General features: G+C 38.6%; 1 protein-coding gene and 1 long non-coding RNA gene across 3 annotated transcripts; one reads left to right on the top strand and one right to left on the bottom strand.

Moving 5' to 3' along the window:
• Positions 1-1,312: 1,312 nt before the first annotated feature.
• ANXA10 (annexin A10) lies at positions 1,313-27,086 on the top strand. 2 transcript variants are annotated; one of them, XM_052690188.1, is made up of 12 exons: positions 1,313-1,583; positions 11,197-11,281; positions 14,126-14,220; positions 16,167-16,280; positions 17,116-17,206; positions 17,846-17,925; positions 20,538-20,591; positions 20,713-20,806; positions 21,981-22,076; positions 22,785-22,843; positions 25,016-25,138; positions 26,339-27,086. In XM_052690188.1, exons 1-12 carry the CDS (start codon positions 1,566-1,568, stop codon positions 26,405-26,407), a joined length of 978 nt encoding a protein of 325 aa, XP_052546148.1. In that variant the 5' UTR covers positions 1,313-1,565; the 3' UTR covers positions 26,408-27,086. The 2 variants fall into 2 exon arrangements, with proteins under 2 accessions (XP_052546148.1, XP_052546147.1); XM_052690187.1 differs by lacking the exons at positions 1,313-1,583; positions 11,197-11,281; positions 14,126-14,220 and having other exon boundaries at positions 15,850-16,280.
• Positions 9,281-13,764, bottom strand: LOC128084282 (uncharacterized). The gene is made up of 3 exons (XR_008208430.1): positions 13,710-13,764; positions 12,373-12,502; positions 9,281-9,380 (listed from the first exon to the last, which is right to left on the bottom strand). It is a non-coding gene; the product is annotated as an uncharacterized LOC128084282 (long non-coding RNA).
• Positions 27,087-27,308: the final 222 nt, after the last annotated feature.

Here is a 27,308-nt window from a genome sequence, read left to right as displayed (position 1 = left end):
AGATTAAAACACTGTAATCCTGTAAATTTAATCAATTTTGCATAATACTGAAGATGAACATTATTACATTTTAATTACAGCACGGACATGTGTGTAAAATTAGAGTGTGGAAAGGCTTGAAGTGCTCTTAAACTCTTACCACTGTCTGAATATACATGTCATCAGGAGGCTCAATCCTTGCATGTTTAGTCACCCAATCAGCCACCTCAGATTCTCCACAAATATCTTAGCTTAGCTGCAAAATGGGACTTCAATCCCCAGCCATCTTTACACAGCTCCTGAGACACAAAGATTAAAGCAGTTGATTTGATTACACTACAGAAAAAATCCAAGGCAGCTCTAATGCTAAAGCAAAGGTATGCTTTTTTCTGGAGATTGCTTCACAGGCATGCACTTTCTATGGAACTCAACAACCTATGTGTAAGGACTGACCTGTAGACGTCACATCCAACATACACTGACACGCACAAACTTGCCTTAAAAATCAGTACCACAGCATGCACAAAGCACATGTATAGCTCTGAACGATCGGGAGAGCCAGTAACATCTTACCAGGGCTGAGAAGTACAATTGTCATTCTTTCTATAACAAAATTCTCAACTGCAGCAAAAAAATATTCAGCTTTTAATTTGTGTTGCATAGCATTCGATGGATGCAATAATAAAGCCAAACAAGTGGAACTCACATAACTCAGATTTTGAGCTATAATTACCGCCCAACTATTGCAACGTGAATACTACTGCAATGAAACTAATTCCCCAGTAACACCTTCATTTCAAGCTGTACTAAAGGACATCGATTTCTCTTGTGTATCAATTTTATATTCCCACTTTTTGAGGAAACATATTTTCTCAGCACTTTGGCATAGTAATAGCTATGATTAACATGGAAAAAAAAAAAAGAAGCAATGAAAAACAGACTCTGCCTAACTCTTAATAGCAAGGTGATAGAATTTTTTTAATCTCTATCTTTTATCTTTTTACTTTTGCAGGATCTTACAAATTTTAACTTACAGGAAAACATCAAGCAAGATTTTCAACTACAGAGAGGTCTGAGGACCTGCCCTAGGTGTTGCAGGGAATACAGTATTTTTCTAAGCATGCAAGGTAAAAGTATGTATTTGACTAAGTAGTGCACTGTGTAGAAGAAGAAAAGAGACAACAGCTAAACCAGATCCCATCTGAAATGTAAATAATTAACAACAAGCACTTGCTGTAGGAGAACATTTCATTCTGTGTCTAGCTGAATTCTGATTTTTAAAATCAACACAGCAGAGCAGAGGGTGTTGCTAATGACTATTTACTCACGGTACAATCATATTTATTCACATCAGATTAATGACTAAGTACACAAGGAACCCATAAAACCTGAGGACACGCAGTACCAAGCACTGCTCCTGCTCCATGGTCACCTTGGAGCCAAAAGAACTTGGCAGCAGTTGCATCGGATGATTTCTCTAAAATGCACTAAGAGTTAACTGTAATAATTTGGTTTACTAGACCATTAGCTTTATTTTAGGAAAGTTACTATTTTCATCTCAACAGAACTTGAAGGCTTGCATCACAATGTATTGTGGAGCTTACGTGAGTATAAGTTTTCCTACAGTTTTATTGCTTCTGACTTGCTGACATGTTTGAACTCATTTTCCTTCACCAATACAGATTATTCTCTAAGTTAATTTATTTGTGCTCTGTGCAATTCTGGCGTTACTGACAGTATTCATAATGTGTCTGAAATTAAGAGTAAACAGAATTACCAGTTCACGTTACCTGACTGTGAGTCGCTATGTGTGGGTCTCGCATATTTGCACTAAGATGCTGGCACAAAAGGACACACTGCAGCCAAATTCTATGAAATGAGTTGTTCCAATGAGATCAATGCAGGCATATAAAACCAGCAGTATTTTTCGGTGGGTCTCAATTCTCAGTCTGTATAACTGCATGAAGTAGCTTTACTTCAGCACTCGTAAGCATTTAGTTTGGTTCACAACATGAAAAATATTTAAAAGCTAACAAGCAATTCCTGTGAAAGAGATAAAAGCACAGGAAAAACTACTAATTAATCACAGTAATACATTAAATAGTTTCATTTGATCTCTTCAAGAAAGTTCATACTGCAGTTTTAATGCCTCATTTTGAAAGCTACCATTAGTTATTATTTTCTGACAGCCAAGCATAAAATTGTTTTTTTGCACCTGGGATACTGATAATTATGTTAACTGCAACTGTACCTGCGATTCTGATCACTTCATGTTCTTCCATTAATAATTAATAGGAATAATGAGTCAAATCAAAGTCATCTCAAATGCTTTTTGCATATGCATTCTAAATACATTACTGATCAATGCAATATTTTCTAAAGAACAGACAATTTTCATCCTTATTTTATTTGAAAGCGTAATTGCCTTAATTATTCCAATCTCACCAGTAAAATATTTCTTCCTATGAAACCGTATTGAATATATTTGTCTTTCAATAGAACTAGATACTGAACGGGTTTTACTGATGCGTTTGGTCTTCCACTATTTGAGATCTTCCACTGTTAATTAAGCCAGTTAATAACCAAAAAGGGATTTCCTTCTTTTCCACTCTCTCTTTCTGTCAGAAACAGGCTGTTATTTACAATTCAAGCAAGACAAGTAGAATTACTCTACCTGAATAATGCAGTAGATGCTCTTCAGCTAGAGTTTCATTTCCTCTACTGATTTATCAAGATCAATTGTGTTTAAAGGACTGACAACCCACCTTCAAATTACGTGCTGCTTGGTGTTAAAGGTAGTAAATGATAACTTACAGGATGAGTTTTAACTTGTTTATTTCATTAAAATTAGTAAACCATACAAGATAAAAACACTGCAAGAGTCTGGTAGAACTATCAGAAAATCTGACAGATTGTATTTTAATTTGTAACTGTGTGGGATGACTATCCCAGCTGCTTTAGACTTCCCTTGATACCATCATACGCTGCTTTACTTCAGCTCACAACACTGACTTAAGCAGACACAGAACCTAAGTTCCTAGCATTGTCCTTCAAACTCCACCAAAAAACCCCAAAATAAATAATGAGGATACCAGGCCTATTTCACCTGGTTCCAAATACTTTTCCCCTCAATTTCAGAGAGGAAAAAAAAAAAGTGTTATTCAAATGTAGACAATGTGATGTAACTCCATCCCATAAAACTGAGAAAATCTAACTACATATTTTCTCTTAATAAAAAAATACATATTTTTTTCAGTGGGTTCTCAGGATAAGCAAGTTCTTACTCTTAATTCCCACTTCCCCTACATGTTGAGAGCTGGGAGGGGAGAAAAACTAAAGGGGATTAGTATGAACTAGCTCAGAGGTTCCCAACCAGTACAGCAGACTGCAGCTGGGGAGAAAGAACAGGGAGTTGTAGCATGGAGTCCAAGCAAGCACCCTCCCCTGATGCTTGCTTGCTCTTCAAAATGAAGTTAGTTACAGAACAACACCTGAGATTCAGCAACAAAGCAACAGAAAAGTGCTCTTCTAAGAGCTTGGGCAAATCACAAGCAGAAAACGCAGGATCTGCACAGGATGCAGTGAGAGGCTGAGTCCATTCGTTTCTTATCTATGCTCATTAAGCATGACCTTAATTGAGTCTAAGTCTAAATAGTGCACTTCACATATTTTTCAAAGACTTCCAATATGTTCATGTGCCATTGATTTGGAAATGCAAGAAACATAAAAAAGGAATTAGTGGTATTTAAAATATAGTTGATTTTATAAGATTATCTTACTCTTTATGTTGTAAATATATCTGCATACACTGTATGTGGAATACTGGACAGGATGGAGTCAACCTATACTAAGGAGATGCAGATAACACACAGCAGCAATTCTGACTGATTCAGCAGCTCTATGCAACTTCATTATCAAAGATCACATACAGGAAACACTCCCTTCCCCCAGTACCAACTACCAGAGACCAAAGAGTTCCAACTACCAGAAACTAGAAAAGACATTTGCATCCTCTCTAAAATACAAATACAGGTAAAGACAGGATGCTCAGCAGAAAGACTGAGGTCTCTACATTTAAATGCATCTCTCCCAATTCATACATTGTTCCATAATTCCAAAAACGTGTAATGCATACAATAACTCTTAGAAAAAAAACAAAGCTATTTATGAACAGTTTTTTAAATAACAAAGGTGCACACAAAGGACATAGGTGCAGAAGTATAGCTATAACATAGCAGGTAGTTAGCTATTAAAGTAAGCATTTTATTTTAGTACATATTTCCCACGGGAAACATTCAGACTGAGGAATCTGACTTTGATTGTTTGCTATCAGCAGAATGACCTAATGAATAAATATTATTACAAGGCTGTTCATAGTTGAGATTGCTTTTTCCATCACAAGATGGAACTGCCTGAACTTTACTTATCATACCATTGATAAAAACAGCCTCAGTTTTAATGGATACTTTCGTTGAACCTCTTATGGCTTTGGTCAGGCAAAGTTGTAACTTCCTTCTACAGAAGGAAGCTAGATTTCAAGTATGATTTTTCAGCCTTAATAAATATCTTAAAGTTCCTTTTCAGTCTGCTCTCCATTTTGATTTAATTCTGCCAGTACTGCAGAACCTGAACTGACAGCACAGCTGCTTTGGAATCAGTTACTCTCAAAAGGAAAATGCACATACGTGAGCACATAGATTTACTGAGTGTCCAACAGGGCCACAGGAAGATACAACAACATACTGAAGTCAAAAAGGTTACAATCCTTGAAGTTAAAACCACAGAACCACCCCTGGAGATTTGTTTGCTTTACTATTAGGAGCGTGGATATGATTTCTTCCAGATTCATGGATGTGACATCTCCCAGATTTCTTTCTTAGAAAGAAATAAAATATTATTATGTGGGATGTTAGAACACAGATATCAAAATTAAACCAATGTTTTCCACTGCACAGTTTTCCCACATTATTTCAGTGAACTGTACCAGATATCTTCCCCCTACCTTCTTCAGAAAACGTGGCCATCTTATAACCATCCATCTACACGTCCTTATCAGTAACACCAAACTCGTGAATTTCTGTAATACCTGGCAGCTGAACGACAATCCTTTCTGAGATCTATGAGAACACTGCTCAGTGGAAGCAAGAACCAATTTAATCTTCTGATTAAAAACAAAGGGCAGGTACAACTCCAATGCCATTTAAGTCATTGGCTTACCCTTAGTCATATAGTATGAAGCTAGGATTCAGCCAGAACAAAGCGTCTCCTCCTTAGCCAGTAGCTAACTTGGAAAGGACCTGGATAGACTACATCCTTGTCCTCGTACAAAGAATATTAAATGACCCAAAAACACATTCCAGCTCTTCTTAACCTACAAGAACACTTCTGGTACTTCAGAATTCACTGCTCTGCTTTACTTCTGTAAGTCTAAGAACACTGTATTTAAAGGAACCAAACTCAGTGAAGAAAAATAAAGCACTTCTGGCTTCTCTTTGGACGGCACTGACAAAACCACAAAGTCACTGCTGCAGCTCTGACACGCAATACAATTTCTCCTCACAATAAATAGCAATATAATTCTCATTTAAGCATGAAATCCATGATAGATAATGGGAGCATCAATCTTAGGTCTTTCATTTTTGTCCCATATTTTGCCCTCTCGCCGATCTCATCCATTTTGGCACCTATGACAATTAGTATTTTTTTTCCCCTCACATCTGTGAACCTCTGAAATACTTTCATTTGGCAGCCACAGGACACACTCATATATTCAACTCAGGTTCAGAGAAAGCACTAAGGCTTGGTTTGCAATGCAGAGCACTTGAGTGAGCAGAAGGAGCGGATCCTGGCTGCACCTCTCCTCACTCAGCCAAGGCAGCAGTATCTATCTGGATAGGCACTGCACTTCTGTTGAGCAGTCAGTCGCCTGTTGTGGGAAGGGGTGATCAAATTTTCTTTCTGTATTGCCTCTTATTGCTCCACAGTGTCTGTATCCCATTCTAAGGCACTGTCCTCAGCTTCTTTTGCTATACAATAGGAATAACTCAGTAATCTGTAGTGACCATTTTAAGGTGAACAGAAAAAAAAATATGAGATCACACTGTTAATTTTTCTCTGCTTCTCAGGAGTCACGGAAATAAAGAAATACAGTGTATAAATTAAGTTGTCAGAGATCAAAGGCTTCCAAGCACGTTTTTTTCAGACACTCCACAAGTGGAGAACAACATTAACGTTCAATAAAACATACCTGATCAAAAGTGAATCTCACTGGATTTATGATTTAACTACACAAAATATAGAAAATAACAAAAAGTTATACTTACAACTTACAAGAACAATATACTTACAAGAACACAACCCTGTGTCCCTATAGTTCCACAACCCTGTGACTTACATTACCACTATCTATAATGTATAGCTACAACACTGAGCTTCATAAGCATATCCCTCTTACTCATCTCCTTAGAGCTTTCCTCAATTATATGGATTTATTGGTCAATCACAGCTGACCAATAAAAACGTATGAAGTGAAACAACAGTATGATAACCATGATCAGGTGTTAACACAACCTTATAAACGCCCTACTTCAAAACAGGGCAGTAGAAATTCTCTAACCATAGATAATGGAAGCAAACAATTCCTCTGCAGTTACCTGCACTCTGTTCAACATTCAGTCTGCTGTTATTTCATCCAGTAAACAAATGCCTCCACTGCCCTGCCCTTTCTGAACACACAGTGCTGATCCTCGCTGTTACACATACATTACCTCTGCATGGCTGGACAAACAAACCCCCTCTAATAACTTACCTATGAAGCACAGATTCGTACCCTAGAGCCCTAAGCTATGCAATCAGACTGGCAGCTTTGCCAAAGAAGTCTTTGTTTTCATTTATTTCCTGACTGTGTTTATGAACATCAAGCCATCTACGACTGTAACCACGTGCACTTTTGAACTACTAGGAGACTGCAACAAAATTTCACTGAGCAAAATGCCTGCCACAGCCCTCTGGCTTCTGTCTCACTACAGATTGCAGCAATCAAACTCAGTCAACAACACCATCTCTTCCATGCTTTCACCCTCCACACGACACTGTGCCAAAGGACACGAGTAGAGTCACTTGCTCAGGAAAATCAACCCCTTGGATTTTCATGTTGCTTTTGAAGCAGGTTTTTCTCCTTTTCACTTGCTCTGTAGTGTCTTGTCACCGCAGCAGGACCACCACTATTGCCTCTGAAGTACAGCATTAAGGTTCTGCCCTCTTTGACAAGGGTACAGACACCCTGCACAGGATTGACTTCAGAGAGGCACTGACACATCTGTACCTTTCAAAGACCAATCTTGGTCTCCACTGCCAGTAAATTACCTTGGATTGCGTTGCACAGTCAATGACACACAGCTCACTGGGATTCTTCGGTACAGAGCAGAAAAGAATTGGTTACAGCACACAGCAACCTGTGAGCTGTTACTGCATGACCATGCTGAGTTCAGACTCAAAATCACCAATTTTCTATAGGGTTTGGTTGTGACCCACTCACATGAAAACAGGTGAAATAAAGTTTAGTAAGTTTAATAATCTCCTGAAGGAGATGAACTAGGGGCGACTCCACAAACTCAGCAAAAACCTGAAATTACCTTGCGATTGCTTCCATGAAACTGACACAGGCTGTGCTGGAATCAATTTTCTTAAGGGTCACACTGCATATACAACACAAAATAGCAGAACACTTTCCAGAAGGTACATTGCAACAATAACTGCAGCTTACACCAACAGCAAGAAATCAAAACGCAGGAATTCCCTCTGAGGATTCTGATGGTGTATGAACTGTAAAACCTCAATTTTACTTGGGAGAACATGGGCAGAGCACTGAATCGGGTGGGAAACAACCCTGAAAATACACAGATGATGTCCACTGAAAATCCTCATCAGGACTAACACTGGCACAATTATCTTAGGTGCTAATTACAACCTGTACAATACAGAACAACGCTAATTCAATTTTCATTTCTTTAGAAGTGAGTAACAGGTAGGTGCTTCATCTCAAGAGGAACCTTCGTATTTAATTAGATTCTACTTAAAAGCATCATGACTTAAACCAAATCCTTGGTAGGACACAGGTGTTCACTAGATTGCATTTCATCTGCTAAAGGTAAACCTCAAACACTGGTGGTGAATGCTCACAAGAAGCAGCAGCTCAGCTGAACCTTAAGAGAATTGAGTCCATTCATAAACTTAGACTTAAAACAACCTTACAAACGCCCTACTTCAAAACAGGGCAGTAGAAATTCTCTAACCATAGATAATGGAAGCAAACAATTCCTCAAAGACTGAAAGACTTACTACAAGAGCTGTGTTGTGGGAGTAAAAACCTTAACAGCCTTAAAATCTGTGTATCTGAACGTACTGTTGTTATCATCGATTCCTCTACTATAATTTTGCAAATATTCATATGATGCCTTTTCTGATTTTGATGGTTTCATGGAGATACAAATTCAAAAATGTAGTTCCAAGAACTACACGGGAGTCCACTGTTAAAGCACTCATTTATTTGTCATCACAAACGCCGAAAAGATCGTTTGCTTTAACACTACAAACCTGAGTTTATGAAAGAAATACTCTGAGATAACCAGTCTTTCTGGATATTGAACCTGCCAATAGCTGTTGCCAAAATGAAGAGCCTGCACTGCTATTTTAAATTAGATTTGGATAAATACATACACCTGCTAGATTTTCTCTCCTCCTGCCATCCTTCTGACCAGCAGGTACAGTGACATGGTCACAGAGTGCTTTAACAGGATGTCAGATAAGCTCATCCTTCCTACCACAGGTTTATCCTCCAAGCCAAAAGCCTCTGAATCTTGTATCTGCTACTCAAATTCCATTCACAACCTATCATTCTTGATTATTATCCTCATTTAAAGAAAACCATTCTCTTTTGGCAGTTCTAGCATAATATTTGGTAACAGTCTGGTTTTGGACTAATTTCCTCCTTCTCAAGATTGATGAGCTATTCTAGTGGCTCAGACACTCTGAGAAGCATGAATGATAAGCAGAAAGCTAAATTCTATGTTTCTTACTCAGAGCATATATCAACATACATTTCTTGATTCTGCATTCTAACAGTGTCTTCTAGCAATTCTTTCTACAGTGATTTTGCTCATCAGTAACTTTCAGGGTGGCTTGTCAAGTTACATTAGATATCAGCCAGAGTTCACAGATTCCTGTCTCCTGGGAGAACTAACTTGGACTCTCAGCATTACTTGACATGCTAGCAAAGGAAAAGTGAAAATAACTACCTCAACTTGCACCTCATGTCCCACGTGGTCAAAGAGCACTCGAACTCCTGCAAATAGCACGTGTCCAGGGGATTTCTGGTGAACAACATTTGAAGAGCACACGTACTGTAAAAAACAGAAAGCCATGAGGTTAAACATCATTTCTGAAGCCAATCTCAACCAACAGATGTGTTATGTGAGCAGTGAGACCCAGGATACATGGACTGAAGGGGGAAGAGAGCATGGAAAATAGCTACAGTATAAATCTGAAATTCATTTTAGGTACAATGTGATGTATCACCTTATATAAACTGACATGGTCTCGTCTCTAAAGCCAGAGTTGCTCTCCTTATCATATATTCCCTGATTGTTTTTAACAAGTATAATGACACTCAATGTTAAGCTTGGTTGCAAATGTAGGAGATAGTATTTAAAATGAAGAACGAACTGCAGAAAGATGCTCGTCTATCAGCAAATATTTCCTTTCTTACACAAAGTAACTCCTTCAAAACCTCAAATTTCTGATGCTACATTCTTTCCGTCACTAAGCCACCAATAATTTGTTTGCCCATACAGTTACCTGCTTGGTATCAAGAAATTATGTTTTCCTTCTCTTCAAACATACCCACTTCTTGCTCGTTGCTTTTTAAATCCTTGAGTAGAACTGTAAGCCAAGGAAGCACATCATTAGTGATCACACACTACAGCAGCATGTGTATGTCATTACTGATGAAGGCAACATAGACAAAACGTTTCAAGTGAACATAAAACAAGAAAATAAAGACAGTAATTGTATAAACAAAGAATATTAGGATGCTATAATCACAAAATAAACAAGAGAGTCAGGCAAAGCAGACTATGATAACAAAAAAGAATGAATAGGAGGCTAACCTCTGTCCTGGGCTCACCCACAAAACACCAGCAGAGCAGATCTCCAGAAGAGATCCTTCCCCACTGGTAGCCAGCTCTTAAATAGGTCTAGGAATTGCCTTCACCTGTGCTGCTCTGGCTGACTCATGGCTCGCCTCAGGTGATCAATCAGAGGTTCAGGCCTTAACTCAGCAGTTCCCATACAGTAATTCATATCATCAGTTTACCTCCTAATTCTAAGAGGTGTTTGTATGAATCCATTTTCATTACCCCATTTTTTTATTGAACATTTCAAGTCATCAAGTTCAGTTTAATCAAATGTATTTACTAAGAACAGAAATCATTACAAAAGACAACTGTTACGCAGGGTGAGCCTGAAAAGGCAGGTGTAATCCTCAGAAGAGCTGAAGGGGTTAACTGAGTACAGAGCTCAGAGCAGATGAACCTGAGTTATTTTCACCTGTGCACATCTGTGATCCTATCAAAACAAGGAAATCAATTCTATTTTGTATTCACTGCTTTGGCAAAACATGAAACACTGTATGAAACAAAGCATCACTGGGAACGAACTGAGAATAACTTAATCAGATAAAAAGCAACCAGAGAAATAATGTTGACTTCCACATTGCATGTCAGAAAGACAGCCCACACTCCATCCCAACATAATTTCTTTTAAAATTACTGGCTTGGTAAGCAACCTACATACTTCATTATTTTCTCACCAGTCCTTTCAAATTAGAAATATCAAGAGAAACTCAAGACTGACAGGGATAACAAAAAATAACCTCAAAAGACAGAAGAATATTTTCAGAAAGGTTTGAGAAATAGAAACAAAACTGTGACTACATTTTAATGACAACAAAACACCTTAATAACCTATTTTCTTTGTTCAAGCCTAGCTTAAATACGCTCTGGCTTCCTAGGGTTTGCTACAAGTTCTTCCCTGTAAATTAACATACTTTTCCCCATAAAGCCAAAGTTTTAATCTTATGTGGTTGTTGATTCTCACTTGAATCATATATGCAGTTAAAAAATATAAAGCATTGCAATTAAAGGCTTCTTTCTCCTTTAGCAGACACAAGGAACCATTCTTCCAGCTCCAAATTTCAACCCTGTTATGGATGCTCAGTCCCTAGGAGGAGCCCTACAGGGAATCAGTAAGTACCATCGCACATTCTAACACCATTTATTACAATATAACCCAAACTAAATGTATGTATACCCACAATAATACAAACGTCAACACATAGGTGGTGATTCTTCAAGGTATCACAGTAAGATTCACTGGTGATACCCAAGCAAGTCAGGCATTTGCATGAGTTCAGAACTAATTAAAATTAACCTGAAATGTATACCAACACTGATAATAGCAAATGTTTTCCGTGAGGAAAATAAAAACTTGTCACTACGGTGAAGGTCAAAACTGGATTCATTTTGAGCTGTAACCCCAACGTCAGTTAGAAGCAGATATTGTTATGTCTTTTACAGTAACAGCCATCGAGAAATAAAAACAAATGGACAAGTGTTTACAGCATTGATCACCTTCCCCTCTGGAGTTAAGTTTTGCTTTCAGCTTACAAATCACAGTATGTTCAGCAAAACAAGCCTTTCTGTTCCTTTTTTGTTTACAGCTGCACACTTTGTATTGCTGAAGGTTCTAAGGACAATTTCTTTTTAATTATCCTGTGAAACACTTCCCTCACATTAAGACTGTCACCTGTATCAGAACTCTTTTTTAAGTCCTAAGATTTTCACAAGACTGTACAGCACCAAATCCAGCATCCTGATCAGTTTCTTGAACAGAAAAGTGGTTTCAGTCTTTACGTCAATCAAAACACCACTAAGTGGGTATTATTAAGAACAACATGAAGGACCTTTAAATTCATTACAAATGAAGTTGTACTTACTTTGTCAGACTTCAACCAGCACTTTTAATGCAATGCTGCTAATGTGACAATATAAGGATGATTCTCTCCATTTACTGCTGTAAACACACACGCAGTAGCCTTACTTTAACCTCTGCCTGGCAAAGAACAAAACAAAGTTCTAGTCTCAAAGAGAGCTGGCAAAATACGATGCTCAGCTTACAGCAATTCAAGTCTTCCCAAATACTGACACCCCCACTTTCTCCTCACAACATTCATTCTCTTGAAGAGGTTCAGTCACTTACTGTTACAGTTGGTGTTACAGCTAGAAAGGTTATCATGGCAAACATAGGAAAAGAAACAAACAGGGAAGGAATGCTCACCTGCATCCAAAGACCTGGGTTCACGGGAAGGGCTCCACAGAGGAGGGATCTCCAGAAGACTCAGTGCTTCGTTCAGGCAATCAATCAGTGGTTCAGGCTGTGACTCAACAGTTGCCATACACACATTACCCTATTAATACCAGTGGCATTATTAAATAAAATAAAAAAAAACAAGTAAAATTACTTAGGCATTTAAAAATTTCTTGAATCCACCTTAGTTTATACCATCTCTGTAGTAAAACAGAGGTTGGGGTTGGACTCGATCTCTGGAGGTCCCTTCCAACCCCTACAATTCTGTGATTCTGAAAACTGTACAGAAAGTCAGTGACAATTATCTTCTGAATAGTAAAAGAAAGCCTTAGGCACAGGGATACAGTAACGCATGCATTTTGTGAGTTTGATGGCAACGAATCAAACTGACGTGAAGCCAGTGTAGCACAAGAAGCCATTGTAATTTCGGCTAGATGGACTACAAGGAAGAACTACTGAACTTCCTGCATAATGAGCAGACATAGATTTCATCTGCAAACTTACTAAAAAAAAAAATTTTGATCATACCCAATATCCAATTACATTTGTGCCAAAATGGAGCCCACCACTCGTAGGTCATATGACAAAATCAGCCTAAGCTTAGAAAAATACAGAGCTTATATCTGTATGTGCATACAGAACAGTGATTTGTAGAAGCAGCAAAGTATCTTTCTCTAGTCAGATGCGAGCTGATCTCCATGCTTTGTACCCAAACTTACCTCTAAGTGTAATAAAATAAATTGATTTATGCTTGCAGACATGTTTCTGCTGGAATGACACTGAAACACTGAACTACCTGAAGTAACCAAGAGCCATCTTCTGGGATAGAAAAAATTCAAAAATAATAAAATAATTTTCAAAACATGCTAATCATCATCTTCTTTTTCCTGAGCAGTTATTGTAATAATAATTGCATTCAGAAACTGATTTTTAAAATAAAATATTCTTTAAAACTTCATAATTTAACTTCTATAGTTTCTCTGAAAACACGTAGCTTTCATTTGTCCAACAAATGGCTTGACTGTACCTTGTCATTCCCATTTAAGAGATCCCTAATCCTCAAATGACAATTTAATCAATATCAGGAAGGCATACGAATATGGCTCGGCCACAAATCCTTTTATCGTGCCTAGTTCTCAACAAATGAAAGCTGGGATCAGTTCCACGGATGGCTTCAAATCCATTTCACTTGAGATAGACAGTGATGTGTATAATCAAAGAATATTAGGATGTTACCATCACAAAATCAACAAGAGAGTTAGGCAAAGCAGACTATGATAACACAAGAGAATAAACAGAAGGCTTACCCCTATCCTGGGCTCACTCACAAAACTCCAGCAGAGACAATTTCCAGAAGAGATCCTTCCCCCCTGGTAGCCAGCTCTTAAATAGGTCTAGGAATTGCCTTCACCTGTGCTCCTCTGGCTGACTCACGGCTCACCTCAGGTGATCAGGGGTTCAGGCCGTGACACAGCAGCTCCCCTACAGCAATGTATCTGATAATAACAGAATATTTAACTAATTGCTGATAGTACACCAGCAAGTGAAAGATATGTATGCAAAGCACATACAACTGATTCAGTTAATACTGGCAGAATATCAATTTGCTGGTCTGTTTTTTTTTCAAGAAATTTAGTTTGTTTTCTTGAATAAAACAGGAAAATCAGAAGCCTACATAAATAACAATTTGTCAACTGAGAATCTGCGTCTGGTTTACCTGCAGGTTGTGAAAAAGACGTGCTGATTGACATCCTCACACAGCGCTGCAATGCACAGCGGCTCATGATTGCTGAGGCATACAGAGACATGTATGGCAGGGTATGACAGAACCAAGCTCAGCTTTCTTTCCTTACCTCTGTCCCTTCTGCTTCCAGTACAGCTGGTCAGCCTTTCTCTCAGGTCACCACTACAATTAGAAACCTGGCAAACTGCTGACTGGCACCAAAAGGTTGGCACGCAACTTTGCTCATGTAACCATGCATGCATTTGAAGGTTTCTAAATGTCATTTACCAAGCAGAGCGTCTGCCACAAAACAAGGCAGAAAAAAGGACGTGCAAAGTTTCCTCTTCCATACGTACAGTCCAGCAAGGATTTTTGGAAAGACTGATTTCTTCCTCCGTTTTGGAGTGGTCATCAAATACTTGTTTAATATTTTGGAAAACATAGTTAGAGACTCACTGACCCAAATATTTACAGAAGAGAACAAAAGAATAATGCATTAAAAAAATAAAACAGATGGCATTGCTGTCTTTCCTTAAAAAAAAGCCAGTTCAAACTATGCTCCTCCTTTTCAGCACAAAGACCAGAGCAGAGACTTCCAGTAGGCTGCTAATAATTTTTCACCACTTCATTCCTTGGTTTTTCTAACAAAATGTTCCTTTAACCTTTTCTCTCAAATGTTTTAACATGTTTTAACTACACCTAGCATTTTAACAACAACAAAAAAAGCCTATTGAAACAAAAGCCCAGGAAAAAAGTCATTTTTTCATTTTGAATTTCTTTCTTTCATACCTAGAGATGACCAAGGATATCACTAACGATGTGCTAGTAAGAAACTGCCAACCATCTGTCAGAAATGGAGTTAGGTCTGCCATTTTTCTCTGAGCACAGAAGAACTATTAATTTGCTCACTAATTATCTGCTTGGGTTTTCTTTTTAAATCCAGACTAAAAGTATGACAGAAATACCTAAACCCTTATTAAAACACATTATCAATTAATTTGTCTCCTTCAGCCATCGCCAATTAACCTACATCCCTATAAAGCTAGTGCTCACAGAACTACAGACCTAAAACAACTAAAAAGAATGCATACAGTGAATACTGTGTGTTTCTCCTTCACAAATCCAATATTTAATCTGTATTTGTCCTTGTTCATTCCCAGTTTAGCAACTGATTTAATTATATTAAGATATACATCAAAGGTAAAGTACAGGCTGGAAAAAAACCTCTCCAATAAGTGAAGTTTGTATCACAGGAATCATTTCTGGTATTTCTACAGTTGCAGACTTCGCTCAGAGCCTATCTGATAGCTGCCCAGAACTGTTCAAGAACCAGCAAAGTATCCTCTTAATGAGACACAGCTAACAGGCTTTTGGCATTTGCAATGTTTCAAGGGATGCTGCTGGGAAAGGGGAGAGTGGGAAGGAAACTCTCTTCCGTTAGTCAAATCCCAGGCAAGTGAGGAAGCTTCCCTTTTATTAATCCAACATCTGTTCAAAGTAGGGAACTCATTTTGAATATTTCATACATATAAACTGGAGCACACAGCCTTCCAGTAATCCAGAATAGGTAGTTTTACGTACTGGGATGACTCTTTAAGAATGATTTTTTGTATTAATTACATGGTGAACAGCCCAGAAGAAAGGAAGCAAATTGCTGTGAGTTAGAGGATTTCACTTCTGAGGGCTCAGCTCTTGCAGATTCAGACAGGGAATCTGCCATGAGAAGCTGCAAATGCTGTGCTGTGGTATTCAGATTTCCAAGCCCTTAAGGAGCAGTTGCATTTGAACCCCTAAATTTTCCTCCTGTATTCCAATGAACCAAAAACGAACAAATCTATACAGTTTACTTGCTTCTCTGTCTACTGCCATCTCACAAGTACTATTAAAAGGAGTAGGTTCTATTTTAAAAGACTTATGTTCCCCAATCTTAGTAACTCCATCTCAGTTCATCTTCATTCCTTCACAAAGAAAACTGCTAATATTTTTAAGCTGCTTTTCACAAAGTGTGACTGCTGAATTAATCCCATGTGTTTTTGTTAAGGATTTGATGGCAGACCTGAAAGACAATCTCTCTCATCACTTCAAAGAAGTCATGGTTGGCCTAATGTACCCACCTGCATCCTATGATGCCCACGAGCTCTGGCATGCACTGAAGGTATTGGCCCAATTAACAGCTACTCAAACACTAATTTTTTATATTTAATAATAATAATAATATTTTATTTTTTATTAATAAATAATTTTTTATTATTTAATAATAATATATTAATATAATTTTTATATTACTTAATATATCATGAAGTGATTTTTAATCCATTCAAATGTTTGATAAACTGCTAGAAAGATGTTTCACAGTACACTGACATATAAGAAGTTTTTTTTTAAATGTTTGTTTTGTTTTTGTTCAAACACCGTGCAATTAAATGGTGAAATCCACTGCTGCATGGCAATATTAAAACCAAAAGCACAAATTGGTTCCAACTGAATCAAAAAGGACTTGAAAAATTTTGCTCTTGGTTATCAAAAATAATCATTCCTTACTAATACTTGCTTAGGAAATTCCTAAACTGCCAAATCCCTAAAGGTGGAAAGGCACATCCCAGAACTGGTTTTCTTATCCACTTCAGACTGCCTTGAACGCTTCCTGGCACGTATGTTCAATCTTTGCGTCTGATTTCTCTCAGTAACCCCTAAGTTCTTATTCAAGCTGGAAAATTCTTCCCATTGTGTCTCTGTCAACAGCAGTCTTGCTTCTTTCCCCACTTACTAACAGATATTCTGAAATCCAAACTAAGTAGGAGCATATTTGTTGTGTAAGTTGCTACTATTAACTTGAAGTCAATTTCTTTCTGAACAGGCACACTAAGCAAAGGCACACCATACACTGCTCCAGAAGAAACTGTTAAGCCCTTTGTTACGTCTAATAAAGCAGTTCTGTCTTCTAAAAGCTGTGGTTCCTAATGACTTCAAATTTACTTCCTCCTGCACAGGGAGTAAACACAGAAGAGCAGTGTCTAATTGACATATTAGCCTCAAGGTCAAATATGGAGATATTCCAGATGAAAGAAGCCTACTTAACACGTAATGTATTTTACCAGTGTACAACAGCAGCTCTAGTACGTGCATTAGGCTGGATGTATTAGCACGAGCAAAGGAACTAAATTACAAAAGTGATTTCTCCGCACGGTTCCCTCCCTCTTCCTCCCCCTTCATAATTATATTTAAAAAGCTGAAGCAGAATGAATCAAGTTGAATGTATCTCAAAGTAATTGGAGATGTATTGCTGCCTAGTATGTTCTAAATAGCCAGCAGCAACATCTGGGGATTTTCATAAACTTGGGTACACATTTTTCCCAGTGCCCCAACTGTTTTTCTCACAAAGTGCTTCCTCGGGCTGAATACTCAGCTCACCTCCCTTGAGCAGGAGCTTCTCAGTATCCCCCAGTCACGCAGCTGCAGCAGGCGCAGGGCTGCCAGGCGCAGGCAGGAGGACGGGCGGGCGAGCTGCTGAGGTGGCTGAGGCCTTGGCAGGGAGGAATCCCTCTGTGGTGAGGTCCTTGCAGAACCTGCATGAGCTCCTGCGGAATGATTTTTAATACCTTTAGAAAATGAGTGTGTATTTGCACCCTATTTACCCTTTGTTTGCTTATTTTCATAAGCAACATTCAGAGCATGTTTGTTTTTTATGTATTTAGGTGACACATTTTTGTTTCAATCCAGAATACAACAGTGATCTTCAGCAAGATATTGATTCTGAGACTTCTGGTCACTTCAGAGATACTCTGATGAACCTCGCTCAGGTACTGTAAATACAATAAATAATATGACATGCATATAAAAAAATTTAGAGAGACTTCTGATATAACTGAAGAAGTCTTAAAACGTGAAGTAACTGCAGCTAAAGTCAGCTCAACACGAGTACACTTCTGAACAAGAGAGTGGAAAGAGTAGAGGAGGAAGAGAGCTGGAATTTTCCTTCTACTTTAACTTCATTTTTCAGATGGAGGCAAAAATCAACATTTTATTAGAAAGGCCCAGGATACACAAGTGCTGACTCAACCAGCTTCATTTCTAAAGGAGTCTGCAGTCAAGTACAAATTAGACTTTGTTTTTAAAGCTGTTTCCCCTGTTTTTAAAATTGACAGCTCAACATCCAGCCTGCACATGAAAAATGCAGACATCGCCACACGTCTATCATCAGGCAGTTCCTTGTTTTAAGCATTAAGTTATTTGCACTGATCCTTATGCTAAAATCTCAGTACACAAGAAGGCAGCCGAAAGAACTACAATCACACAGCAGCTTTGACTCAGTATTACCAAACCGCAGTAGTTATCTTCCTGAGAACACAAGTTCCTGCTCTCATTACCTTTAAAATGCATTGCAAACCAGAGTAACAGATGATGACAAAACTAATGGCAGCAACACAAATTGCATTTACATTTTTATGTATGTTTGCATGTTTGGGGAAAGCGTTCCTGAGATCTGAAAAGACATTAGGTCTCACTGCAGCAGAGACATTAGGAGTAAACGTTTCAAAGGTAGAAACTAGAAATGGGAAATATTTTAACTAATATTGGAGGGTTTTTCCCCTAATAATGAAAATTCCTACATGCTTACAAATTCAGGAGCTAAAATCTAGGCAACTTCTTCCCTTTAACAAACCCATGAGAAATTTTTACATATAAAGAAAATAACTTTAAAATAAACAACACCAGGCTAACTCATTGCTCCTTATTTTCTATACACGTACAGACACCTGATATCAGCCACTTCTCAGCTAACGAAGTCTAACTGCTATTTGATAAAGAATGGTTGTAGGAAATTGCAATTTTACTAACATATACCGTGTATCTTTGAAGACTGCTAACTGAATCATCCCTGTCTGGACAGAGTCTATATTAAAAGTCAGTGATATTTCAACAGTTCCAACGCTACGTAACTCACAGAAAATTATTCTAAAGCAACATTGCCAATGTATCCTTAAGTTGTTAGGGTTTTTTTGGAAACACACTGCTTTGATTTCTAGTAAATCTCTGGGCTGATGAGGCACACATGACCACAAACAGCAGCCACTGTGTTTCACACACAGGTAACCAACTGTTCAATTGCTTTAGCACAATAACTGTGGTTTTGATATGAACACCAAGGCAATTGAGAATCTACAGAAATCTGCTACCAATGACTACATACCAGCAAAATCCTCTGGATGGAAATGATTCTGAAATAGTAATCCCTACGTAAATTTTACAAGTTACAACTTCAAGTTAGTCAATGTTCTCGTATGATAAAGAAAAGATTTTTATACTGTTTGCTGTGTACAAACTGAAATAGAATCATTTTCTAGTATTTAAAAAACGATCAAGTGTGGCATGGGATTCACCAGCTAACTGTGCCAACAGGAGTCTCTGTCAATCAGTACTGGAGGCAGTGGGCACTTATCTTACATGGAGCACCATGCATCTTGCTGCCCACTTGTCTTTTTCCCCTGCACCCACGTCACTTCACGTGGTCACCCCAGCATGATTTCCTTCAGGTAATTTATCTTCTTAGTAGGAATTCCGCTCTTAGCTAAGTGAAATTCTTACAGTTCAATTACAATGCAACTGAACACTTTTAACAATAAAGAACTACAAAGCAGTCATTCCAAGAGTTGACAGACGATGCATAATTTCAATCCTCACAATCACATGCACAGAAAAGCAATTGTAAATTCTCAAGTAAGTTGCTTCAAACACGTATCATTAAGGCAATGGCAGCATATAGCTTGAGACTACTGAAGAGTTGGCAATCAGGGCTGATTCGTGTCCTTAGAAGACAATTAAGGTCAAAAAAGTAATTCCTGAAAGTGTGTGCTTTTTTCTTTTTCTAACAGCTATGTAATTCAGATCATAGTGTGCTTACTGAAACACATCATCTTGATTGACGTAACTGAAAAGCTACTAAATACATGGCAATGTCCAAAGCAGTCTTCTTTGGCTTATCTGGCAAAGTTGTCTAAGTCTAAAAACTGTTTGACCTTAATTGTAGACAGTGATGGAGAAAAGATTCTCCTGGCAATACACACACTGATAGGAAACAAGCAGTCAATGGTAAATGCTACCCTTCTGCTTGCTTTTCTCTCATACAGTAAACAATAGAGCACTTACAGCACCGGGAGGTGCTAAAACATCACTTAACATCAGACTAACAATGGAATGGGTTTATGAGGCAAGTTTATCCACTTCCACGATTTTTTCCTCTCGTAACACAGCAGGCTATTTCAGTTTCCTTTGTTCAGATGACATGAAGCTGTAAATTGAAATTTGAGGATATTTTCCACAGTTACTAATTCAGCTATGATATTGATTCAGTGTTTTTCTTAGATATATCTCAAGAAGTGAAACATAACTTAGTTTTTCTTCCCCCCCCCAGGGAACAAGAATGGAAGGATATGCAGATCCTGCTACAGCTGCTCAGGATGCAATGGTAAAAACAGGCAGATGTAGGCATGTCTCACATTAAAAAAAAGAGCAAATGTTGATGTTGAAAAGTGATTCAGAATTATTTAAAATCTTATGCATTTTTTTTTCTTTTCCTGGTGTAATAGATTCTATGGGAAGCCTGTCAGCAGAGAACAGGCGAACACAAAAACATGCTGCAAATGATCCTGTGCAACAGGAGTTACCAGCAGTTGTGGATGGGTAACCCAGTGCTTCAGCTCTTTGACCATACAGCGTAAAGGAAACATCTGACTTGCTAATAAGGCCACGGTTTATATATCAAGCTCAGTGAGCAGCAGAATATGAGCCTGAACCCTAACTGTGAACACTTGGAGCTCCCAGAATCTCACTGATATTAATGGGATTTTGGAAGTAATGCTAAATTGACCTCTGCCTGATGACTGCAAGTTTCAAACATGTTTTGAAGGGGGAGACTTCCAGAGTCCACATCTGCTCTCTCTTAAAGAGCACAGACACACAGAAACATAACGGGATGCTTTTATTTAAAACTACATCATCAGGCATAATTACAGATTGGAAAAAAGGAAAAAAGGAGAAAAAAAAAAAAAAAAAAAAAAAAAAAGGAAATCTTCCACTACAGTTATGAAACTCATCTGCTTGATGACATGCTTGCGATGTGTTTTGTTCTGCTGTGGAAAAGTCTGCTTGGTGACAAGTTTACCATCGCGCAGGCAGTTGTACTTCTGCCAACTTCTAACAATAGCTCAAAACTACTGTGGTGTCATGAATTATCCTAGTAATTCTGTCACGACTTCTGTAAGGATGGTGATCATGGGATGAACTAACGTAACACCTGGCCATGCTACTATTCCCCCACTGCACAAGACTTTGAGGGTTCTGCCTGTCATGTAGTTCACTGTAAGTTTTGTCATTTGCAGTCACCAAAAATCTCCTGCTTTCCTAAGGCTTAAGTAAGCATGCACTGTACTGGTGTGTGCGTAAGCCCAGACAATGCCCATGTCTGCACAGAGACACGTTAGGCATATTGTTGATGGCTTCTCATGATCTATGACCATTTGGCCAGCTTCAGCCAAGCGAAGCATGGGACGTGTCTTACTGACCTGCAATTCTTACAAGTTCTAAAAACAGAAACTGCAGGAGTATCTGTTAATTATTATTATCTGTGAAAAACACACTTTGCTATGCATTTATTTTAAATTGCATACTAGAGAACCTAGAAAGAGAATGTCCTGGAAGCCAGGTTTCAGACTACTCATTTAGATTGCCTTAGTTGCATGATATGGACTTAAGGAAACACTGGGAACAAAGGGTTATCGTCAGGAGGGTGGGGAGGGAGAGGAAAGTTGATCACTGTTAATGAACTGGAATCAAGTGAGATTTCTCTTCCTCCAAGTTTTCCAGGAGTTCCAAAGTATCTCTGGGCAAGACCTAGTAGATGCCATCAATGACTGCTACGATGGATATTTTCAAGAATTACTGGTTGCAATAGGTACACATCATTTTACACTTAATATCTAGATGACGTATCAGACATACAAAGAACTTTCTTTTTCTGATACTCTTCTCCACTTTGCTACGTTGTTTGATTCAAAGTTCAGAAATCATTAGAGAAAGATAACTGAACATAACTTTTGTTCCATGCTCATGTAAATCTAGAAATGTACGTGTGCAGCACCAGATTGTGACTGAGCAGTACTACTATCTTTGTTTATTTGATAAGGAACTCAGCGTCATCAATGATGGATGCATCAGCATCTGACTCCACACACCTTAAAGCAGTCAAAGAATCACAGAAAGGCCTGGGTGAAAAAGTACCACAGTGCATCTAGTTTCAACCCCCCTGCTACATTCAAGTGTCACCAACCAGCAGACCAGGCTGCCCAGAGCCACAACCAGCCTTGAATTAGTAAATTTTTCAGGACTTAACTGATATGCAAACAAGTTCTAAGCTTCATGTGCTCATTTACAGAATAATAACATTTCTACACGTGTCACAAGAGAGCATGCACTGATTTTTAGTAAGCCCTTCTATGTAACGAGTGCTTATCTCAAATAAGTACCAGATTTTTATAACCGATGCATACAGCCATAGACTGGGACCTGAATTTTGAGCTGAGCTGTGGATAGCACTACAAAAGCTAGCAAGAGTGATTTCAGCACATTTTCCTATTTACCTGTAGTAACATCTCTTTCCTAGTTCTCTGTGTCCGTGACAAGCCTTCCTACTTCGCTTACAGACTCCATCATGCCATTCACGTAAGTAGCCGCTCTTCTCCACGGAACATAAAAAATAGCTCCCTATTTCTGTTTGCTCCCTTACACTTAAACAAATAGTTGCAAACCAATCTGTTCAATCCTTGAGGAGGGACTGCGTGCTTTAACACTTTTGGCACCTGAATACATTTCCAAGCAGTAGTACCCACATAGTGGAACATAACTGAATTTAACACCAGTAATTCAAACATTTAGATTCCTTCAGAGAGCTGTTTGGTAATCCTTTTTTTTTTTTTTAACAGCTCTTATTTTCTTTGGATCGCAGTTCCACCTGCAGTTCAGAACTAAATGTGCACTTTTTGTACCACGCATTATTTCCCCCCTCACAATTTAATAAATATTACAAATTGCATTATCATAGAATCATAGAATCACCAAGGTTGGAAAAGACCTAAAAGCTCATCCAGTCCAACCGTTCACCTATTCCCAATAGCTCCCACTAAACCATGTCCCTCAATACAACATCCAGCCTTTCCTTGAACACCCCCAGGGTCGGTGACTCCACCACCTCCCTGGGCATCCGTTCCAGTGCCTGACCACCCTTCCTGAAAAGTAATACTTCCTCATTATAAATTAGTGCGACTTGAAAACCAATAGTCATACATTCTTGTGTGGCTCTATGAACATTTGCAGGTTCTGTTCTCTTGGCGTATAAAAACTATCACATTAAATCGTGTGAATGCCAAGAAGAATGGAGGTAAATGCAAAGAAACACCTACAACCTATTCCTACAAGCAGCAAGTGAAGACATTTCCTTTGTTTTTCATTCATTAGTGAAAATAAGATTTTATCTTACATAAAAAAAACAAGTTCAATCTCTTACGTATAAACTTTAAAGTATAATCTTCTAAATGTTACCTACAGAAGATCGCCATGGGTAAAATAGTAAGAATCATTTTAGAACAGGGAAGGCAAAGGATTAGATTCAAGGCCAAAGCACAGAGCAAAACCATTCAGCAACACTTCAGCAGAGCCCCAGCGTCCTCTTGCAGCACTACTGCCACCTGTTTTAACTAAACCTGCAACAAGTGGCAGCAGAAAAAGGAAAGGAAAATCCCATACGTACTGGCAAGAGGCACAAATTGAATTGCCCAGAGGCTACTGGCATATGACATGAAAAAAACTTGCCAAAAGAACCAGCTACAGGAAAAGTGACGTTTCTCAAAGGTCCTGTGGAAACCAATTACAGAAAATGCGGGTGAAGCACTGAAGGAAGTAGAAAAAGTTCTGAAGGATTAAGAATAAACATCCGCATCCTGTTTTAATTCATCTCTCCCTGTTTTCACAAACTGTTTTAGCCAACGCTCAACTCCTGGAACAAACACAAGATTTTCACTGTGCCTACTCTGGCAGCCAGGCCATGCCCACACTGCAACAAAAGCTTTCTGCACATGCACTGCAATACAACCGAATTCACACTGGATTCTCCTGTCTGAAATCACAGTCCACAGTGGTTTACGGAACAGGTTTCAATCCAGCCATCTAAGGGTCATCAAATTCTCCATAAACAGCTTTATTATTATCACTTACTATTTGCCTTCTGGGTAAAGAGATTTCAATACGAAGGAATAGATCACAGAATTACCAGTTTGGCTTTACACAACCTCAGCAGGTCATCAGGACCTCAAAGCTGTTTTGATGTCTTTAAGCACCACTGGATGCCTTCATGCACCACACTGTTACAATACAAATATTTGTTCAGAAACCCTTAAAAAGAACAGCAAAATACAAGTTACGTGCATCCAGTCATAGATTCAGAAAATCTCACTGAATTCACAAGGGGGAAACAGATTGTGAAACAGATTATTGACTTCAATACAGTTTCAATGCACTCCATAATGTCACAACAGCTACTTGTACAACAGGTTATCTACAGCTACTGGAAAAAGTTTCTAACTTCCTTTTATATCTTCATTGTACAGTTAAAACACTCACATATAGAGAATACCTACTCACTGATGTGAATTCCATTATTCAGGCACATAAGAACTGTAGAATAAAGCCTCTGAACACCTAGGCATTTAAAACCTTAAGTACCTTCCTGGATGGCCTAATTAATTGTCTATCACAAAGAACTCAAATAACCATACACAGATGGGCAATGGAGCAATAGATGCTCGCCTAGTTTTTTTCATGTATTCTTCTGTTTTTTAGGACTTTGGGTTCCACAATAAAACAGTCATAAGGATTCTCATTGCCAGGAGTGAAATTGACTTGATGACTATACGACAACGATACAAAGAGAGATATGGGAAATCGCTCTTCCATGATATTAAAGTAAGTTCCTAATCCCTTCTAGATATATTCAGCACACGCACTATTAGCAGAGTCCTCTCAGAAAAATCCATTCAATCCCTATGGATTAAAAAAAATACAATATCCACAATATACATTTCCAATGTCTCTGGCTTACCTAGGGAAACAAGCAGTAAATTCTCAAGCCTTAACGATTTTGTCCCTCCTCAGTAGCAGGAGTGACACCAGATTCCTGTTACCTTTAGTCTTATCCTCATGTTTAAATCCCAGCCTTCAGAATAAATCTTCCTTTAGAATTCTTGCTCTGCATCTTAAACTTTGATATACTGGTGAACAGTATAAAAATGACAATGGCTAAGACTCTGAGCATTTTTTTATGCTGCTATATTCCAGCTGTGAGGTGTGCAACAGCTGCAGGAAACTGCTCATTAGTTTTTGCTATTGGCCTTGAGAAGCATTAAACAGAACTTACAAGGTAATCACTTGTAAGCATCCAAGCAACCAAAGCCCGAGATGAGTGAAATTAAGAAGTCCTGCCCCAGAAACCTTACAAAAACATGGCAATATTTGACAAAACCTTACAACTACACTCCAATCCTTGCCACACACAGAAGAAAAACTGCAGTGAAGTTGTCGTGGTTTAACCCAGCAGCAGCTCAGCACCACACACTGCCTTTCACTCGTTACCCCTCCTCACGGGATGAGGGACACACACACAAAAAAGGGGTACTTGTGGTTTGAGATAAAACACAGAAGAGCATGGGAAAAAATAACAGCAAAGATAATTGTATTCATATATATATTTACAAAGAAAAAGAATGCACTTGCTCACTACCTGCTGATTGATGCCCAGCTAGCCACCAAGCAGGGGCTGTGTCCCCCTGCCAACTCCCTTCAGTTTTGCAGTTCTACAAGCTGTTATAAGATACATCTCCACCAAGTTTAGGTCAGAGCTGTCCCAGCTCCGTGTCCTCGCAGCTCCTTCTACCAGTCAGCCTCACAGTGGCAGGACAGTACAAGAAGCTGAAAAACTGACACGTCCTCCGTTCTGTGCAATACTGCTAAGCAAACAACTAAAACAATGTGCTAAATGAAAACACTTTTCCTTTAAAAAGAAAACTTGGCATCATAACATAAAATATTGAGAACATCAACTCTCCCAGCTGAAACCGGTACAGAAATACAGTCACATTATTTTTTTTTTTCCCCCCTCTCTTGCAGCATTTTGCTTCAGGGCATTATGAGAGTGCTTTGCTTGCTATCTGTGCTGGTGATGTTGAAGATTATTAAGAAAGAAGATGACGGATTTTGAAGACAGTATAAATTGATTTTAAGTGGAAATTCAAGCTATACACAACACACTGTAATTGTGGGAGGTATCTAATCTACTCAGAAGATCAGAAAAATCAGTGCTAAACATTTAACAATTTTAAATCTTTGTTTGAGACAAGAAAAATGTAAAGAAACGTTGTCAGGAACATGGTTTTACCCCCAATTTCAGACTGATGTTGCCGCTACTGTTATTACTGTAAATTAATGGTAGAATTGGTAAAAGTACTTGATGTAAGCACACGTTTATTATTTAATCATGCAACGCTCCAAAAACTTAACACAAGGGACGTGGCGATCCTTCAATTCTGTTCACACCTGTTTTGATGAGGGGAAAAAAAAACAAACACGGGAAGACGAGGCATTTCATGGCTTTCTGCAGAGAACTTCCACTCCAAAGGAGTAAATCTGGAAACCTTTGCGCCTTTGTCATTTAAATCATCGGAAGCCGCTCGGGGTGTGAGTTCTGAGCTGGCTCACAACCGCTAAGGCTTCCTGCCCGAAGGTTCACAGACGCTGAGGAGGACATTTTGTGACAACTCACACCACAGCCCAGGAAGCGTAGAATAAAGCAATAAACCCAAAGATAAGCTCCTTTATAAGATTATCTACAGCCTATCCGTTAAACTGCCTAGCACGTGTATTTGAGCCTCCTCTCTATCGGTTCTGACAACAGACTTGCAAGTATGGGAAAATGAATCGCTTCTGCTTTTTGCTTTGCCTCATTTTCCTACAGATCTTCCATCCTAACACGGACCTTCGCTTTGTGCCAAGTAGGCACCGCGACTTTCTGCCAGCAAAGCTCGGTGTTACACAACAAAACACCACCATTACAACAAATATGTGCTCGACTTGGTGCTGC

This window comes from Tympanuchus pallidicinctus, unplaced genomic scaffold (assembly GCF_026119805.1).
Source record: "Tympanuchus pallidicinctus isolate F22 unplaced genomic scaffold, pur_lepc_1.0 scaffold26, whole genome shotgun sequence".
NCBI lineage: Eukaryota > Metazoa > Chordata > Aves > Galliformes > Phasianidae > Tympanuchus > Tympanuchus pallidicinctus.
The sequence above is the reverse complement of the archived record's forward strand: the minus strand, read 5'-3'. Positions and strand labels throughout refer to the sequence as shown.

Excerpts from the sequence above, each read along its gene's own strand:
- ANXA10 (XM_052690187.1), top strand. The coding sequence starts at position 15,939 with ATGAACCAAAAACGAACAAATCTATACAGTTTACTTGCTTCTCTGTCT. Across the intron at positions 17,207-17,845 it reads GAAAGAAGCCTACTTAACAC|AATACAACAGTGATCTTCAG; the intron begins GTAATGTATTTT and ends GTTTCAATCCAG. Across the intron at positions 20,592-20,712 it reads CAGCTGCTCAGGATGCAATG|ATTCTATGGGAAGCCTGTCA; the intron begins GTAAAAACAGGC and ends CTGGTGTAATAG.